At 35.2% G+C, this 19,488-nt stretch overlaps 1 protein-coding gene across 1 annotated transcript; it reads right to left on the bottom strand.

Annotated features, from left to right (window-relative positions):
- Positions 1-82: 82 nt before the first annotated feature.
- Positions 83-6,268, bottom strand: PNG1 (peptide-N-glycanase 1). The gene is made up of 16 exons (XM_079045840.1): positions 6,020-6,268; positions 5,760-5,912; positions 5,512-5,610; positions 5,341-5,427; positions 4,876-4,958; positions 4,524-4,637; positions 4,385-4,439; positions 4,226-4,312; positions 4,061-4,116; positions 3,926-3,985; positions 2,374-3,199; positions 2,222-2,282; positions 1,672-1,774; positions 1,360-1,494; positions 1,074-1,160; positions 83-430 (listed from the first exon to the last, which is right to left on the bottom strand). Exons 1-16 carry the CDS (start codon positions 6,149-6,151, stop codon positions 199-201), a joined length of 2,370 nt encoding a protein of 789 aa, XP_078901966.1. The 5' UTR covers positions 6,152-6,268; the 3' UTR covers positions 83-198.
- Between the last annotated feature and the right edge of the window lie 13,220 nt (positions 6,269-19,488).

Below are 19,488 nucleotides of genomic sequence, written 5' to 3'. Positions count from 1 at the left end.
TAAACGTAAATGTATTTCATGGATTTTAGTGAATTTAATATATTAAATGTTAAAGGAATGAAAATAAAATAGTGTATATAAGTAAAAGACCATAAACGTAAATGTATTTCATGGATTTTAGTGTTCCCATAGGTAATAATTGTGTCACTAACTTTTTAAATGGGTGTGTTTAACCACACCCATCTTTTACCCATACATCTACATCCACCCAACACCAATAACCCCAAACCCTACTGCCATTCCAACCACCAACACCAACACCACCATCATAATCCTCTTCATCACATCAATCCGTGCCTTCAACTCCGCCGACTGCGCTTGCATGTCCGCCTTCGTTTGCTCTGGCTCAACCTGAGTTTTCATGGCTAGTAGCTCATAATCAGTGGGGTCCGCCTCTCGAAAATCACAATAAGGGTTCTGAACCAGACATCTAATAGTAGAAAAAAAAAACAATTGACGACAATGTGGAAACAAATATCTTTTTGGGTAACAAAGTCGAAGGGTTTCTCATTTAGGGTTTGCACTTTTTATATAATGGGGACCAAGGGTGCTACAGTGGCACCGAGCCGGTTGCCACTGTAGCATCCACATCACCAACTAGTTAACACATGGCAATACAAACTTATTATAATGGGTAAAAAGACTAACTTAACAGGTAAACATCTACTTAATTCCCCTAGAGTATAGAAAAATATTAAGTGACTTTTTTAAACAAACGAGAAAAGTTTGTAGGGCTAAACTCACATTTTCCCAAATAAAAACTACAGCTTAAAGCTACCAGCTACAAGCTTCCAACTACCGGCTAATTCAGCCAAACACACCCTTAATCCACATAATGATAATATTAAATGTATTTATTATTTTGATCTTACAACTCTCCATCAACAAAAGTAATCCAAGACAAGAACCTCTACACACTCTTTATGGTGCTCAACTTAAAGTTTTTCCATCCTCATTCCCCACAATACTATATATTGTATAAGAAGAAAATAGAGGAAGGGAATGTTGAAAGGATTCATTACAACATTTTACTTGAATTCCAACTGTTATTTGTTCATTATAAAAACTCTTACTTCACATTTCCACTTGCGAATAAGTCGATGCTTCCTATTTGGAACCGTGAATTCGTTTGTCCATCACGAACTGCTAGAAACCGTAACCTGCATCTTCTTCAATTAGTACAATACTAATAATACATAGATACATGTAACTATGTAAGTAATGTTGCTATTTCTTGCAATTAGCAATGTAAAGTTGTGAAAACTTACTTTACTTGGTAAGATAGGGGGATCAAAAAGAATATATATATATATATATATATATATATATATATATATATATATATATATATATATATACCTGAATACATTTGTAAAGAATCCTTGCAGCTTGACCTTATATGCTTTTCGCTGGAAACGGTTGTCAAACATCTGAGAAGTTTGTTCATCCAAAATACGCCAGCTGCCACCTCCATCATCACTACCTTCAATTACCCTGAATGATTTTTTTTTTTTTTTAAATATCAACTTGGTTGGATCTTTCACAGACATTAGATTGCAAATGTGTGCTACTATTCAAGTGTCATAGTGGAGGGGCCATTTTTGCCAAATGGTGATAATGGTGTGGCCAAAGTATGAAAATTGAAAAAAAAAGGTTGTAAAACAAACATACCAGTCCCTTGGATCTCTTTCTGGAGCATCGTTGGCTGACATGAATTCATATGAGCACAGTTCATAGACCTCAGCATCTTTTGCTTTGTATATTAACCAACACCCTACAATATTTAATAAATCCTTTAATTAGTTTACACATTTTAAATTGTGAAATGAGCGACTTTTCATATTACAATGTCTTAATAAAAAAAAAAAAGTAGAAGTGAACAAATGTAATAGAGAATGGAAGTCTGATGCTATAAATATAAAAATATTATTTTACACAAATAAACTTTAATCATGTTAGAAAGTTACATATGATCATCTGATGTTAATTAGAAATAAATTATATATATTTAACAAGTAATCAAAGAAATGTTTGTTCATCACTTTGAAAATTTTGTTTACCAAAATGAAAAAACTAAATTGAAAGAAGTACCATGAAATCTCATAATAAAATTACAATATGAAAAATGCTTCTACCTATTTGTGGAAAATAATGAAAAATAATTTTGGAAATTTCTTATTGTAGATTAAATGATTATAAGAAAATTTATAAAAGTGTACACCTTTTGCTCCATTTGGTTCTTCCCATTTAGACAAACGGGTTCCATCAAATGCAGATGTCGCCTACAATTTTTCAAAATTATATCAATACAAATTCATCAAACAAAATATCTAAAGTTGATAAACAATTAATTCAAAAAAATAAGTTACTTACAATTCCAAAAGGTAGCTCCTCTCCACTAGCAAGAACAGACCCACAACATATTCTATTCACCTTCACTAAAGGCCAAGAAACCGAAGATTTTATAAACTCATCACATTTTTTTATATTATAAACCACATCATCAAGTGCATGAAAAACAACAGGCAATGCAATCGATGTTCTCACAGGATCATCCCTTAAACAAATTTCAACTTTTCTTCCATTTTCTTCCACATTACTTTTCAAAGAAAGAGCATCAAGCATCATTTCAAAAGAAGGCAAAAGTTCCCGAATAAAGAACTCATTTGAATCAATCACAACTCTCCTTCTTTTAAAAGAACTCTTTTTGAGATCAACCAAAACCCCTCTCACAAAACAAAGAGCTTCAATCGCCTTATGTTTGGAAGATAATTCAACCAATCGAGATATAAATGGAGAGAATGCATCATAGATCTTTGAAACATGATCATCTGTAATTTTTCTAATTGGACAAGAAGATGAACTTAAAGAAGTGGAACCGAGTTCTGATCTTAATGTTCTCCATTCTTTATCCCCACTTAGTCTCCCTGGTAATGAGATGGTGTCATTTTCTTGAGAATGTAGGTTTTTTTCAAGCTCTTTTGCTTCATTTTGGTCACGTTCATCAAGGGTAGAAATGGTAATTTTCATGTTCTTTCTACATTCTCTTGTTATATTCTTTAAAACATTGGGTAGAGAAGACTCTGTGATTAGGTTTCTACGTGATAGAACTTCATGCCACTTTCTTGTATAACGTTTAGTGACATCATACACTCCATCTCTTGAAATTGCAATTGTATAATTCAATTTCTTGTTCCACCTACAATGAAAAAAAAAGTCATTGTAAATATAAATAATAATGTAATTTACCATTTTTACCAAAATAGGCAACATACTTTGTTTTTTTACCAACAATGTCAACCAACTTGTAATATGTAAATTGTAACCTATAAACATGATGACGTGGCAACGGTTGTTGCCATGTCATCAGCCACATCATCTTACCTTGTACATAACAAACAATGATGTGTTTTTTTTTTTAATATCTTGCTTGTTAATGTCAACTAGGATGATATTAGGTGTAATCTGTAAACTTTGTATTAGGTATTTAGGTAAGGACCATTTTTGTAAGAAAGTTTTGTGACCAAAATGTAAATTAACAAACTTTTGTGGATAAAGTCTAAAACCCTAAAACTATACTTTGTGGCCAAAGTGTAAAATAAGAAACTTTTGTGGCAAAAGTCCAAAAGGATAAAACTATACTATTCCTAAGAACTTTACTTTTAATATATACTATAATATAATGGAGAGAACTTTTATGGGTTTTGTGTTTCTACAAAAACCTTTGGCCATGAAAAATTACGATTGTTTGCATAAGTAAATAAAAAGAATTAATTAAAACAATTAATTGAATCTTTAAAAATAAATGAAAAATGCCACATAGCATTGATTGCTATTTTCCACAATTTGCCCTTGACAAAACAACTAGATACTGAAATTCAATGACATAATATGAAAAGGTAATGGAGAGAAACTGAGAAAGTACCCTTTTTCATATAGTAAAGGGGTATCATATATTCCTTCACATGGATCAAGATGCATCCATCTGTAATATAAAAATAAAACATGCAACTTAGAGTAAAAAAGAGCATGAAATTGATGTTTTTGGTGTCAAATTTACCTTCCCAAAACCATTGAATAGCATTCTGTCCACACGTGATCTGTGAAATCCAATATCTGAGAAGGAAACCATTCTCTAATTACAATCAACCCCTCAAGTTTTGACTAAGAGCAAAAAGTCCCCCCGGATTTTGTAACAATTACCAAACAGTTCCTAGACTCTTACCAGACGAGTTTCATAGCCAAAGGATCGGCAATAGAGTGAGAAGCAATTGGCCCACTCCCCACATCGACCCTTCTTTGTTTCAAGAAGCTACACCATGAAAGATAACATGAGTTTAAAGAATCAGAAAGTGATTTTAAGAAATTAAGAAAATTTGTGTACCTTTATAGGATCATTATACCGTGGAAAACGGGTGATTCTTGAACATGAACTACAACTGATCCAATTAAGAAAAATACATATGAGAAAATAAAGAAAAGAAAGGGATTAAATTAAACAAGAAATAATCTTTTCTTTATACCGATAAAGTTCAACTCGAGAGGCTCCATATGCAGTTTCTGAAGAATTTGGTGCACCCATTCCTTGATTGACAGTTTCATTGCCACAACTTTCACAAGGAGGTGAATTTACCCACCTAAAATTTTTACAAAAAGAAATTACAAAGATATAAGTAACATAACTTTAGATTACAATGATAAAACTTAAGGCTAAATGCAAGAAACAGAAATGGACTTTGCAAAAATAATTATTCATGGCATTGTGCTTTCAGTTATTCTTATTGGGTCAATGCTACAACATAAATGAGTCAAAGAATCCGCATATTGCGCACTTTATAGAATTCAAAAGTGGAGAGCAGAAAGTAAAAAACTTACTTAAATGTCTGTTTGAACCAGAAAAGAAGTTGCAGTAGGAATGCATGATCAAGCTCACTTTTTGATGGCTTGAAGTTCCCCTCCTGAAAAGAAAAAAAGAAAAAAAAGACCATACATATAAGAAAAATGACATATCAGGCTTCGATAATTCTTATGCTCAAAAAGGTTATATCTGTCATGAAAGATATCAACTTAGGTGCAAAATATTCGGAAAAAACAATTAGATTATTGAAAAGATAAATGGAATTATGGCCAATGGTGAAGCCAAGGTAATGAAAACTGTAAATCAATGTTCTCAGAACTACAAAGAAGGTAATAGCCTCAATATGTTAGGTCTAAGTCAAAAAGCAACCAAAACTAAGCATATTGTAACTTTGTTTAAGGGGGAAAATGCTTCTAGTTCTTTTCCACACTCAAATTTGAAATTTATTTCACACTTCAGAATTAAAACATGGAAACTTGAACCTTAGCTAAAGCAACTAGTGCTTTCTCCTCAAGCTTCTCCACAGGAACTGTCTTCCTTGCAGCCTCTTGGCGACGTGAGTCTTCATACTACATGGACATAACATCACACACATGGTGTTAACTTCATAGTGTTTAGTCTGTATAACAGAGAACAGAGAGATTGGATATTACCAGAAGAACCTGATCTACATAAGGCCTGATTCTCTGTTCAAACTGCCTGCTATCTTGACTAACAGCAAACTGTTGAAACATAAGCGCTTCTTCTTCTGCCTGTAATCATAAGAAGCACTCAATTGAAACAAAAAATTCACTTTTTGTCAACTCTAGGGTATGCATTTCTTACACAAATAGGTAAGAAATACCTAATTTTAATAATGTGCTGACAAAATTGAGCTTGATCAATGGTGGTCTTTCCATACCTGCAACATTCGAGCTAGTTCTTCATCAGATTTCACTATCTCAGAACCCAATTGAGGGTTTTCGTCTTTAATTGAAACCAATCTAAGCTTATCGGATATTGCAATGAGATCAGAGTCATCGGAAATAACTCGATCGTCGTCACCTCCGAGTATCTTCAAGTACAAATCGGATTAATCATCAGTAAACGTATAATTCCATAGACATACAGCTTATCGGGAGATCATAATTCCAATTAGTAACTAAAGAGAAGATGATCGACCTTTTGCTCATCTGGAGGAACTGCCGTGAGGGAAAACAACTGGAATTTGAAGACTTCAAAACCATCTTCGGTGTCGTAGTCGACGTCGAAGTTGGAATCTTGGTGGTGAACGAGGAACTTTCTTGCCACCATGATATGCTCCGTACAATTGGAAAGAATGTTCAACTACGAAACTCAGACGATGGAAACGTCGTCAACTACTTCTTGCCCCAAAACCTTTCTCATTATCAAAATAATGAAATGGTAAACTACTTGGACATAAGAATATATAATGAGGGAAAAAGAAACGAAATGAAAGAAAAGAATATATAAAGAGAGAAAAGGAGAAAAAATGGAAGAAAAGAATATATAAAACGAGATAAAAAATGAATTGATTCTTTTCTTTCTAAAGAGTTTTTTCGATTTTTAAAGTTAAAATTTATTTTTATCAAAAAGACTTATTGATTTATAAACATTGAAAAATGAGTTTAAAAAATGTTTGAATTACCTTTTATAGTTATAAAAGTCACTAAGTTAATAAATTAAAAAGTATTTGGTTTAATTTTGTTTTTTTTTATCTCTTTTGTAAATATAATAAGTCATAAGTTGTTTCAAAAAGTTAGAATTTGCAACTTCTTAAAAATTCATTTTCAAAAACTAAAGGGGTGTTTGGGTTTCTTTTTAAAATGATTTTTGGACTTTTAATTTTTCAAAAAGTCAAAAAAAATCTAAAAGATATTTGATAAAAGAAAACTACAATAAAGTCCCTATATATTGGCTTCATAATCGATTTATTCCTTATATATTTTTTTATTCAATTAAGTCCCAAATACCGGTAATCGTATTCAGTTTAACCCTTTGACCCGGTCAACAGGTCATCCAACTTTCAAAAATTACATTTTTGGCCCAGATTTCAAATTTTATTACAAATTTGTTCCAAAATTTACACTTTTGGCCCAGATTTTAAATTTTGTTACAATTTTGGTCCAAACTTTACTCTTTTTGCCCAAATTTTAGAATTTTATTATTAATTCATCCTAACTTTAGTTTTTTTTTACAACTTTTTTTCTCAAACAATTGTTTCTAATATGTTTTTTCTTTATAAAATCATATTTATACAAAAAAAATGTATTTTCACATAAAAATCTTATATTTTCTATATAAAAACTTTTTTAAAAAAGTTTTTTGTATATGAAATATCTAGTTATAAAAATAGGTATTTATTAAGTATATAAATATATACAAATCCGTTTTTATAAAAAAAATGTATACAAAAACGTACTTTACAAAAAAATGTATACAAACAACTATTTTATCTATATTTTTTTTATAAAATCGTGTTTGTTTACATTTTTTTTTATAAAAACGTGTTTGAAAAGTTTTTTATATAATACGTGTTTGTATACATTTTATAAAATATATACAAACACAATTTTATAAAATATATACAAACACGATTTTATAAAATGTATACAAACACGTATTATATAAAAAATTATTCAAACACGTTTTTATAAAAAAAAATATAAACAAACACGATTTTATAAAAACAAATATAGATACACACCTATTTGTGTGCATATATATATAGTTATCCAATATCGGACATTAAAAACATGTTATAATCTCTTTAGTTGGGGGTCCAATAACATGGAGAATGTTTACAAATAATATATATATATATATATATATATATATATATATATATATATATATATATATAATAATAATAATAATAATTTTTTTTTTGGGATACTACCCCATCTAGCTCCGCCACTCTTCACAATCCAAATATAACGTTTCAAGAACTTGTGAAGCATGAATCCAGCAAAGCCATTGAGGTGTTTTTTTATTGATTAACACAAAATCTTGCTTAGAAAAATCAGTCACGGAAAGAAGAAAAGATAATGTTTTCCTTGCAATTATTGCTTAGTATCTTCATTTCGTCATAAAAAAATATGTTCTTAAAGAGACTTTGAATTGCATGTAATGTTAACCCATCCGCTAACGCGGATTTATTTTAACATGATATGTGATTATTTAAGCCTCTTCATATCATGAAAAGTAGAATAACTTCATATTTGAAGACCCGCAATCTTTGACTTCATGATGCATATAATGGAAGACTCTCTTTTTGATTTAGAATTGGTATCGTCTCAACTTGTAGTTGATACTAATAAAATTAAAAATTAAAAAATTTCTTTTTCCTAGATAACCAATGATTCAATTGATGTCATGAACGAAATCATGATCAACATCGATGCATATGCATTCTTCCCTAACAACCGCCAGAGAAACAATGGAATCATTATCACCATCATCATCTCTATCTTATCAGAAGCATTATCACAATCATCTTTGCCCTGGGATCCATCTCAAAGTTCCCTCTGGTTTAACATTACAAATGGCTCAGGCATAAAAGAAAGAGAGGGAGAAAACATAAATGATTAAATGGTGTGAGGGAGAGTCGCTTTGGTCATTTTAGCGTTTTATCTTTTTTAATTTACGAAAATTAGATATACAATCTTTTGGTAAATAATTTTAAAATGACAATCATGAATCTTTTTTTTCTTTCAAATAAATACATTCATGAGCAATGATTACTCAAAATCTTTTCGATTTTTTTTTTCCATTTTTTGTTTAATTTAACTCAAGAGCGAAGTATTACTCCTTGTTCTAATGGAAGGAAATGTGTGTTTTTTTATTTTTTTTATGTAGGGAAAGAAAAGGAAATGGGATGAAAATAGTGCTCTTGAGTTTTATTTTTCAGAAAGGGGAATGGAATGAAAGAAAAGAAAATGTGAGGAATAATAAAAGGTTTAATTTTCATCATTTTTTTTTACTTGTATTTGGGATGATTGGGAAGGAAAAAAAGGAAGGAAATGAATATAGTTTTCATTTTCCTTTTCTTTCCTTAAAAAACTCTAAGAACGGAATCCTTTATATTTATCTTCATTATTAACTATTAGGGTTATCTTTTTTTTTTTTTTGAATTATCTATTTTTGACGTTTTTAAAAGAAAAAAACATAAAAAAGATTGAGTTTTTCACTAAAATGGCCCTATATTGAGAACACAGAGAAAGACTATTTTTTTAAGAAAGAAGAAAACAATTGTTAACTCTGCAAACTTAACTTTGTTAAACTCAAGATATAAATTTTACCCAAAGAAAAATACATTTATTCACGCACATCTAGTCTTTCATAAGGTTTTATTATTTCCATAGTCTTATATAGTAGTGATACCAACTTAGGCCAACCTCGCTAAAGACTTACGGTTTTCATTACTACTCGCAAGATATTAAACCTGCCTTTCCCATATCTAACCTTTACAATATTCAAAATCCAATAGTCTCGGTAAAGACTTGTGGCCTTCTTGACTTTTCACGAGTATCAAACTAACCTCTATTTAACCTAAAATTATCACCTCTCATCCTCTTTATCATTAACCATGACCACAAGAAAGAAAGAAGGTGGCTCTTGTTTTGTTGATTGGTGTCTAGTAGCACATTACATTCCTATTTGTGGATATTGAATGAGGTGATCAATTTCGATCAAAATTTTCATACGAGAGGATCTATCTACAACCTAAAGGTAAAATTATTTTCATCCCATATCGTTGTCTTCTTTGTTGATCATAGATCTAAATGGATCCACTCTTTGGAAATTAATTTTAATATTTGTTTTCCGATTGTGTATATTGGATTGCTTAAACTGTTTTGAATACATTAAATCATAACAGGAACCTTTCCGATGCAACATGACATTATATTGAGCAAGTCTCAATTCCTGAACACATATGATGATGTAAGAATCATGAATGGAGTCTCTTTGGTTTATGACATTGGAGTCATCATGTATGACGTGTTAATACTAAAACAAATATCTCTTATGCTTGGATCATAACTAGTAGATATCAATAGAATATACTTGAATGTCGATGGACTAGTGTATAAGATATTTGTAAATACTTTTAAAGATCGTAGATATATTCGTAAGATTATAGAGATTTGGATCATGAGATCAATGTAAATTATTATACTTATACGACCTTCCAAATTAATTAGTGTGATTCTCGATTGTAGTAGGAGTGTGTGTTCTTTTTAAATAAAGATTTTTCCTAACAGAGATTGGTAGTGTAGTCTATGAAAAAATTAGAATATATTACAATTCCATAGGCAGCTCTTGAAGCTATCTAGATCATAAAGTTCTTTGTTGAATAAAGAATAGTACACAACACTGGAATACCCATGTAGATGTACTATGACATTGTTGGTACTCTGGTACTCACAACGGAACTGAGAATGACTAATGGTAATCGATATATTCTAGTAGAACTTTTCAGTTTTGTTCATGATGTTGTCAAAACAAGTGAAGTTAGTGATCCTAAATTTCATACAAGTAAATTTAGCTAATCCATTTACGAACCTGGTGACTCAAGCCAAGCATGATAATCATGTGGTAGACATTAAACTTCTTTATTTAATATGTAAACTTTCAACATTTGGATATTATAACATTAAGTAGTTTTATTTAAGTTATAAGTTAATATACTCGTATGAAATGGATTAACAAATTTTACTTGTATGGAGTTTTAAGTTATAAGCTATAGTAGTAGCTGGAATGAATGAAATTTTAGATTGTAGAGGAAGAGTCTGAAACTGTTGTTGTAGGTATGATTTTGAGAGAATCATGGAGGTTGATATGATTGTTGTTGAGACGAAGGAAACTATCTTTTGTACTTTGGAAGTTAGTGAGGCTTATATTGATGTTGGTGATTGTTGGTAGGTCTTCGATTATAGCATTGGCAAAAATGAGGCACGCTGTTTTGAAAAAAAATCTTTGTTATCCTCCTCTTGATTTGTTTCAAAAGTAGCATAGCTTCGTGGAGAGTATTATTCAATGTTGGAAGGATAGTATGGGATCTAGGAGTTATGTGTGAGAAACACCAATGCAAGGGGTCTGCCTAGCTTTTAGGTATGTTGAAGCATAATAGATTCTTAAGCTTGTAAATCTTCGCATAACTTAAATTCATCTTTTAAGGTTATTATTTTCCTACAAATTTATTTTAACAGTGATCTAGGACTCTCGAAAACCATCTAAGAATTTATAGGTTGCCCTCAAGGTTAGTTTTGTTTCGTTTAAATAGGATTAGTGGTTAATAATGACTGTAAATATTTTATAACACCAAGTAAGTTAACAAAGTTGATGAAATTGTTGATGACAGATTCTAGTTTTATTATATTTGACATGCTTAATACATTCAAACAAAGATTTCAAGGTTAACCAAACAACTTATGCTGATTTGCAAAGTTTGATGCATTCCAGGAGATTTGGAGGAACATCGTAAACCAACTCATTATAATCAATTTAATCGTTTTATTGATTCTCAAGATCCTTAACAGTAAACGGTCCCATAGAATATTGTTCAAGGGCAAGGATATTTATTGATGCATCATTAGCATTACATTTAACAAGACTATATGGAACCTCAATAACAGATCTCCAAATATATTTACACTTCCTTCATAAATAGTTTTTCCATCCGTTTAGTCTAATGTTAATACTCTTATATTATCAGTACATGAGCTTTGGTAGACACTACAAGAATCAATGTTTTAAAAACCGGTTTAAACCGGTCGGTCGAACCGGTTGGACCAGGAATCGGGGAAGGAAACGGTTCAACTATCACCGGTTTTATGTTTATTTCTGAACCGGATCGAACCGGCCGGTTTTTACAAAAATCCGGTTGAACCGGTTAAACCGAATAAAAACACATGAAATTGAAACCTTTTGCATAATAAACTTTAGTAGTTTTTTCACATTTATTAAAAATTTTGTGAATAAAAACATATGATAAATGTTATGAAGTTTTTTGATGCATTTATATTCATCTACGACTTTATTTTCCTTTTAATGTACGTAGATTGATATAAAACTTATGGTTATGAGTTATTTTAATGTTTTTTGAATGATCTACAACTTGTTTTTATGTGTATTTTAATGTTTGAATTTATGGACATCATATTCTTGATTTGTGTATGTAGGTATGTGTACGGAAATACTAAAAAATATGAAAATTATAGAAACCGGTTTACTCAGCGGTCGAACCGGTTAAACCGGTTGAACCGGAAACCGGTCACCATACCGGTTCAACTAAAAAACCGTTTTTTAAAACATTGACAAGAATACTAAGCTATGCCGACGACATCTATCCCGACGACAAGAGTCGTCGCTACAGGTCACCCTATCCCGACGACTTGTCGTCGCCATATCTTTTGGAACCTTTGACCAATTTCCTTTGACCGCGATATCTGTGCCGACGACAAGTTGTCGCCACAAGTCTGGCAGGAACGACGAAAATGTTCGCGGTAATCTGAAAATCTATACCGACGACATGTCGTCGGTATAGGTATCAAAAAATCTATTTTCCATTTATTTTTATTCCATGTGCCAGAAAAACAGAACGACGTAGTTGTGGGGAAGGCTATCACGACGACAAGTCGTCGGCACAGCTTTTTTAATTTTTATATATATTTTTATTTCAGCAAAAAACGCAACGTCGTCGTTTATGTGGACCCTATACCGACGACATGTCGTCGGCATAGGGGTTTACCCTAAAAAAGATACGCAGGCGTCCTTCATTTGCACACAGCGACTGTTCTTTCTCCGCACCAGAATCGAAAAGAATGCATGCATAAGAGTTGTCGAGGAGGAACGTACCCGAAACAACGGCGGGGTCAGCCACGGCCTCCTCTTGCCCCATAGATAGCACTCTCTCGGTGTTTCCAGTTGTTGTTGCCTTGGGGCAGTTTCTCTTATAGTGCCCTACTTCTCCACAACCATAACAGGCTTGACCGACGCCTGCTCCAGATGCCTGATTGGTTGGTTGGACTGGTGTCTTGCAAACTCGAGCTGTGTGCCCCTTTCTGCCATAGCTGGTGCATGACATTTCTCGGCATGGGTCGGGATTATGATGATAGTTACACTTGTCGCACCGAGGAAGGGTACCAACATATTTACTGGTAGGTGTTTGAGTGGCAGGAGCAGCGACAGGAGTAGTAGCAGCGTGGACTGCCACCGTTTGCTGTTTCTTTGAGGGCTCTTGTGAAGACTGGCCCTTCCGCTGCTTCCAAAACTTTCTTTTCTCACCACTCCCTTTAGCTGGCTCAGGAGCGGTTGCCACTTTATCCAGATCAACTCCGTGATCTATGAGAGTTTGCGCCAGGCACTTGGCGCTGTCAAATGTGTTTGGCCTAGCAGCCAAGACATTTCCTTTGGTGGGTTGTGTCAGTCCCCAAATGTATCTCTCTATCTTCTTGCTTTCCGGGGTGACCATTCCCGGGCAAAGAAGCGCTAGGTCTTCAAACCTAGAAGTGTAGGCAGCAATGTCAGATTCTTTCATCCTTAGGTTCCAGAGTTCGTGCTCTAGTTTCTGCATCTCGCCTCGTGGGCAGTACTCGGCTATCATGAGTTCCTTTAAACTTTCCCAACCCATAACATTTGCCACTGGCAGGGTTAGGGATTTGATCCGACCATTCCACCAAGTCAGCGCCCTGTTGGCGAAAGTGCAAGCGGCGAATTTTACTTTGTTGGCTTCAGAACAGGAACAGATTTCGAAAATGGACTCGATTTTCTCGATCCATTGAGTCAGGGCAATAACTCCTCCTTTGCCGTCAAAAGATGTGGGTTTCGCGCCCATGAAGTCCTTATAGGAACACTCCTTCTGGTGTCCCTGACCACCTTCATGATTTTGGGGATGCGTACCACCTCCCTGACCGCCAGATCCGCCAGGATTCATCTGTGACATCGCGGCAGCCACAGCAGCAGTAACAGCTGCTTGGAAGATAACGGGATCGAACTGAGGGGGCGGTGGTGGTGGTGGAGCGTTTTCATTTCTTCTGATAGGTCTTTTTCGAGGAGGCATCTTGCTCTAGAAACAATCAGGAAGAAGAGGATGGTAAGTCCTCGAGATATATGAAACAAAATATATATCCTATCCTGATAATAAGGTGTTCTACCAAGCGATAAGCAAAGGAAAGTAAGTTATCGCTAAGAAACGAATAGGTAGCAACACTAGGAATGAATTTCTACAATGTATTCCGCTCTGACTAAAATACTCCTATAGTATTTTAAGTTGTATGGATACTGCGTAAGTTTTAGGCCTGTTGCAACACCAAAGTCACTCCCAAGCACATGTTGGTCATGTATCGAATGAATATAGTTGATCAGGCTATATTGACCCTAGACATGATTACATAACTGCCCAGGTTTAACCGCAGTATTCAACATCCAAAATACTTTTGTTTTGTTCTACTTAAGATATAGAAAATACTTGTATTTTAAAAGTATACTTTTAGTTCAGAGCACTTCGGCCCCTTAGTGTTTATAGTTGTATGCCATGTAAGGTTCGGTATACTTAGTTCACTATAAACAATAGCTCTGATACCAATCTGTCACATCCCGAAACCGATGGCAGAAACGTTCCAGGGCGGAGGACGTCATGTGTAGTATCACAATAGTTGTATCATAGTAAGCGAAGTAAACACAACCATTACATTTTATAATATGAGTATTTACATTGTTCAAAAACATGGTTTATACATAACGGTATATGACAAAAGTAAAAGACGTGACTTCAGAATGTTCCATCTTCTCCAAAAGTCGGCAAGAGTACCTATCTATTGATGCCCTGAGAATACAAGCAGTTTTAAAATATCAGCATAAAGCTGGTGAGTTCATAAGCGTTTAGATCAGGTGAAAGAAAATGTTTCTTTAATCCTTTGAAAAGTATTTCCCAAGAAAATCCTATATTTTCTTATGAAAGAAGTTCAATTATTCATTAGTTAAACAACCTGTTTACGAAAGATTTAGTTATCCCAGGAAAATCCTATATTTTCCTCAAAAGTTGATAGTTGGTTATCGATTTCTGAAATGAGGTGTACAAGTATCTACCATACTTGTATCGTTAGATGTAGTTTCCTTGAAAACCCTGTTTACTCTCTGAAAGTTGTATTAGCCTTATTACATAAATAAAACTAATAAATAAGTAGTGAACTAGATCCTAAGGGCATTACCAATGCCCTCTAGTAATCAAATCGGTTATTACTTTGAGGTTAGTTCACTTGTTTCATTATTACAAAAGTAAATCTCTGTTATCTTGGTTGCGAGTTTTATAACCATACATTAAACTAGATATGGCACGAAACCGGGCCAGTATCCTTTTATGACTTTGTCACCCGTAGACCTAACGGTCCCACTGTAGCTAGCAGCGAGGTGCGGGATAGTCAGTCCCGTATAGATCTATACACAATAGTCGCGTTCTCCCTACAAGAGATTCTGGTTATAAGGGCTAGTCCTACACTCACGAATCCGGTGGAGTGTTACCAAGGACGTGTCTCCAATCCTAAAATAACAAACTTACAAGTAATAGCATCGAAAATCATGTTTATGTCTTGTATAAATCCTTTAGAAAATATCACATTCTATGATAAGATTTACAAGTTCCTTGCTTTAGTTTTGAAAACTGTTTCTACGAGTTGATTTCTTAATCGATTGGTAAAACGGTTTTCTGAGTTAAAAGTATACTGAACATATAATTATTTTAAACAAAGTAATATACTTGAGTACAAGTTTCCTTGTACTTTTGCTTGTATTCCCCCCCTGAAAACATGAAAAACTCGGAAAAATGTAGGGGTATGAACTCACCGTTTGACGTGGGATTCGAGTGTAAGTTGCTAGGAATTTCTGAGTGTCAAATAAAGCCTCGGACACAAACGGATCCTATTTAGCATGTAAAAGTACATATATACATTAGGTGAGGGCATAACAGTATTTGTTATGGAAGGAAATCACCTTAGGGACTAGGAAACACTTAAAACTAAGTGTTAGAATTTCATGTGTTTGAAGAGGGGAGTTTGCGGCCGTAATCAGGAGTTTACGGTCTAGGAGTTTACGGTCCATGGGTTTACGGTCCAGGTGTTTACGGTCTAGGTGTTTACGATCCATGGGTTTACGGTCCATGGGTTTACGGTCCAGGTGTTTACGGTCCAGGTGTTTACGGTCCATGGGTTTACGGTCCATGGGTTTACGGCCGTAAACACTTTGGCGAAAAGATGTGATTTTCGGTGTTTCAGGGTCCTTTCTAGCCTTCTGGAAGTGTTCTAAGCCTAGTTCCTAGGCTTAGGAGGGTGTTGTGGCAATTTTCACCCTATAAATAGAGTTTACGGTCAAGGGAGATTGCCTTGACCGTAAACACCCTTCTGGTCACGATTTCTAGGTGTTTAACAAGTGATTCTTGTATCCAACAAGCTAGGGGGTAGTGTACTTACGTAGTGGAAGCTTGAAATGTGGTTTTTAGCCACCAAGAACTAGTGTGTGTTCTTGGTGTTCTTGGTGAGAGAGAAAATCTAGAAAAAGATGAGATTTATGAGCTAGGAACATGGATTTGCCACTAGAAGTGAGATAGAAACACAATCAAGGTGGAAAAACACTTACTTCTTGAAGATCTTGGAGAGAATTCGAAGTTTGTAGAGAGAGGAAGAGAGAGAGTAGAGAGAGAAAGCTTCTGGAGTGTGTAAAGTGAGAAATGAAGGCCACCCATCCCTTACATAGGGGTGAGTTTACGGTCAAGGGGTAGGGTGGAGGGTTTACGGCCGTAAATAGGGTTTACGGTCGTAAACAGAGTTTACGGTCGTAAACTATGTTTGCGGCCGTGAACTCCTCTCGAAGGGTCGTTTGGCCCGGATGCTATGCGTTGACTTGGAAAAACTCATTTTTGGACCCAAACTTGGATTGTACTAAGCTTAGAATATTCCGTTAGACCAAAATAGTGTTAATCATGAACGAAAATAAATAAAAACCCAAATTTTATAAACGGAAACTGGGTAAGGAATAACGGAAAAAGTTTCGGGTTGTCACACCATTGCTATGGCTAAACACCTTTAGTCATCTACAATCCCAATTCATGACAGCCTTGATTCATACCTACTTCCGACATATGACCGACTGTGGAGAATTTGAATAAATTTATTATTCTGGAAGTCAAAACATGCAAAGCTGAAACAATAGTAAATAATTGACAATGATAGCAACTCCTTACTCATAAAGAAATCACAAATTTTATTCATCGTCAAACGTCGATTACATTTTACAAGTTTCAGTAATAACTATCTAATCTGTGAAACTAATATCGTCCCTCAGCCCGATGCGTCTTGCATGCTGCAAATGCTTAACCCTTGTCAGTCCCTTCGTAAGGGGATCTGCAGGGTTCTCATCCGACGATACCCTATTTTCCAGGAGGAGTCCTTCTATCTTGTGTCTTATGAAGTGATATTTTCTGTCAATGTGTCGGGATCTGCCATGATCTCTTGGTTCCTTGGCTAAGGCAACCGCACTATTGCTGTCACAGAAAATCTCCATAGGCTCCTTAATAGTTGGTACAACTCCAAGGTCTCCGATGAAGTTCTTTAGCCATATCGCCTCCTTTGCCGCTTCACTCGCTGCTATGTACTGTGATTCATAAGTCGAATCACCTACTGTCTCCTGTTTGGAACTCTTCTAAGTGATTGCCTCTCCATTTAGGGTAAAGACCCAGCCCGACTGAGAGCGGAAGTTATCCCTATCAGTCTGAAAGCTAGCATCACTATACCCTATTACTCTCAAGTCATCACTCCCACTTAGGGTAAGGATCCAATCCTTAGTCCTCCGCAGGTACTTGAGAATATTCTTTACCGCAGTCCAATGAGCCTTGCCAGGGTTCCCCTGATATCTGCTGACCATGCTCAAAGCGAAGGCCACATCAGGACGGGTACAAGTCATAGCATACATGATCGAGCCAACAGCGGAAGCATAAGGTAATCGACTCATCTCAGCTATCTCATCCTCTGTACTCGGGCTCTGAGCCTTGCTCAGTTTGGCATTGCTTTGGATCGGTAATTCTCCTTTCTTGGAGTTCTGTATGTTGAACCTTTTCAGCACCTTATCCAAGTAGATACTCTAACTAAGTCCAATTAGTCTTTTACTCCTTTCTCTTAATATCCTTATCCCTAGGATATAGGCAGCTTCTCCAAGATCCTTCATAGCAAAGCACTTCCCAAGCCAGGACTTAACCTCCTGCAAGGTTGGGGTGTCATTTCCTATGAGTAGTATGTCATCTACATACAACACCAAAAAGCTAACTATGCTCCCACTAGCTCTGACATACACGCAAGACTCATCTTCACTTCTTGAGAAACCAAACTCTCTGACCTTCTCATCGAAACAAAGATTCCAACTTCGAGATGCTTATTTCAATCCATAAATGGATTTCTCAAGCTTGCACACTCTATTGGGGTACTCTGCACTGACAAAACCCTCTGGCTGATTCATGTAAACATCTTCAGCCAACTTTCCATTAAGGAAAGCAGTTTTGACATCCATTTGCCATATTTCATAATCATGAAATGCAGCAATGGCTAGCATAACCCTAATAGACTTAATCTTTGCTACTGGTGAAAAGGATTCAACATAATCAATACCCTGAGTCTGAGTAAAACCCTTCGCGACCAGTCGCGCTTTATAAGTGTGTACCTTTCCATCCATGTCGGTCTTCTTCTTGAAGATCCATTTGCACCCAACTGTCTTACGGCCTGGTACATTGTCAACCAAGTTCCAAACTTGATTGTCATACATGGACTGTATCTCGCTGTCCATAGCCTCCTTCCATTTAGCAGACTCCGGGCCTGCCATGGCTTCCTTAACACTCTTAGGTTCATCTAGATTTACCAGTGTACTATCACTGATAAATGTATCACCTTCTGTAGTAATATGAAATCCATAATAAAACTCAGGTGTGTTCCTAACCCTTGTGGAACGCCTCGGAGGTACAGACTCGTCAGCTGGATCAACAGGAGTTTCCTCCTCAGGTTGATTGCTAGTGTCTGAGGTTCCTTCACCAATTGACTCTTGAATTTCTTCAAGGTCGATTTGCCTCCCACTGTCTCCTTGGTTTATAAATTCTCTCTCTCCTTGCCACAAAGACCACATTCTCACTGGGTCTGTAGAATAGGTAACCAAAGGATTTTTGTGGGTAGCCGATGAAAATACACCTTTCACTTCGAGGTTCGAGCTTATCATGAGTCTCGCGTCTCACGAAAGCCTCGCAACCCCAAATCTTGATGTGGTCCAAATTGGGAACTTTCCCAGTCCACATCTCATGAGGTGTTTTGGCAACCTTCTTTGTAGGGACTAGATTAAGGATGTGGGCGACAGTCTCTAAGGCATACCCCCAAAAAGAGATTGGTAGCGAAGCTCGACTCATCATAGAGCGAACCATGTCCAACAAAGTTCGATTATGCCTCTCAGCTACACCATTCAGCTGTGGTGTTCTGGGAGGTGTCAATTGTGAGACAATCCCACACTCCTTAAGATAGTCGAGGAACTCAGGACTAAGATACTCACCACCTCGATCGGATCGAAGCATCTTAATGTTCCTGCCCAATTGATTTTCTACT

The sequence above is a fragment of the Lactuca virosa genome, chromosome 4, assembly GCF_052849685.1.
Source record: "Lactuca virosa cultivar CGN04683 chromosome 4, Lactuca_virosa_CGN04683_v6, whole genome shotgun sequence".
Classification (NCBI taxonomy): Eukaryota; Viridiplantae; Streptophyta; class Magnoliopsida; order Asterales; family Asteraceae; genus Lactuca; species Lactuca virosa.
Note: the sequence above shows the minus strand (reverse complement) of the source record. Positions and strands in the feature narration are given on the sequence as shown.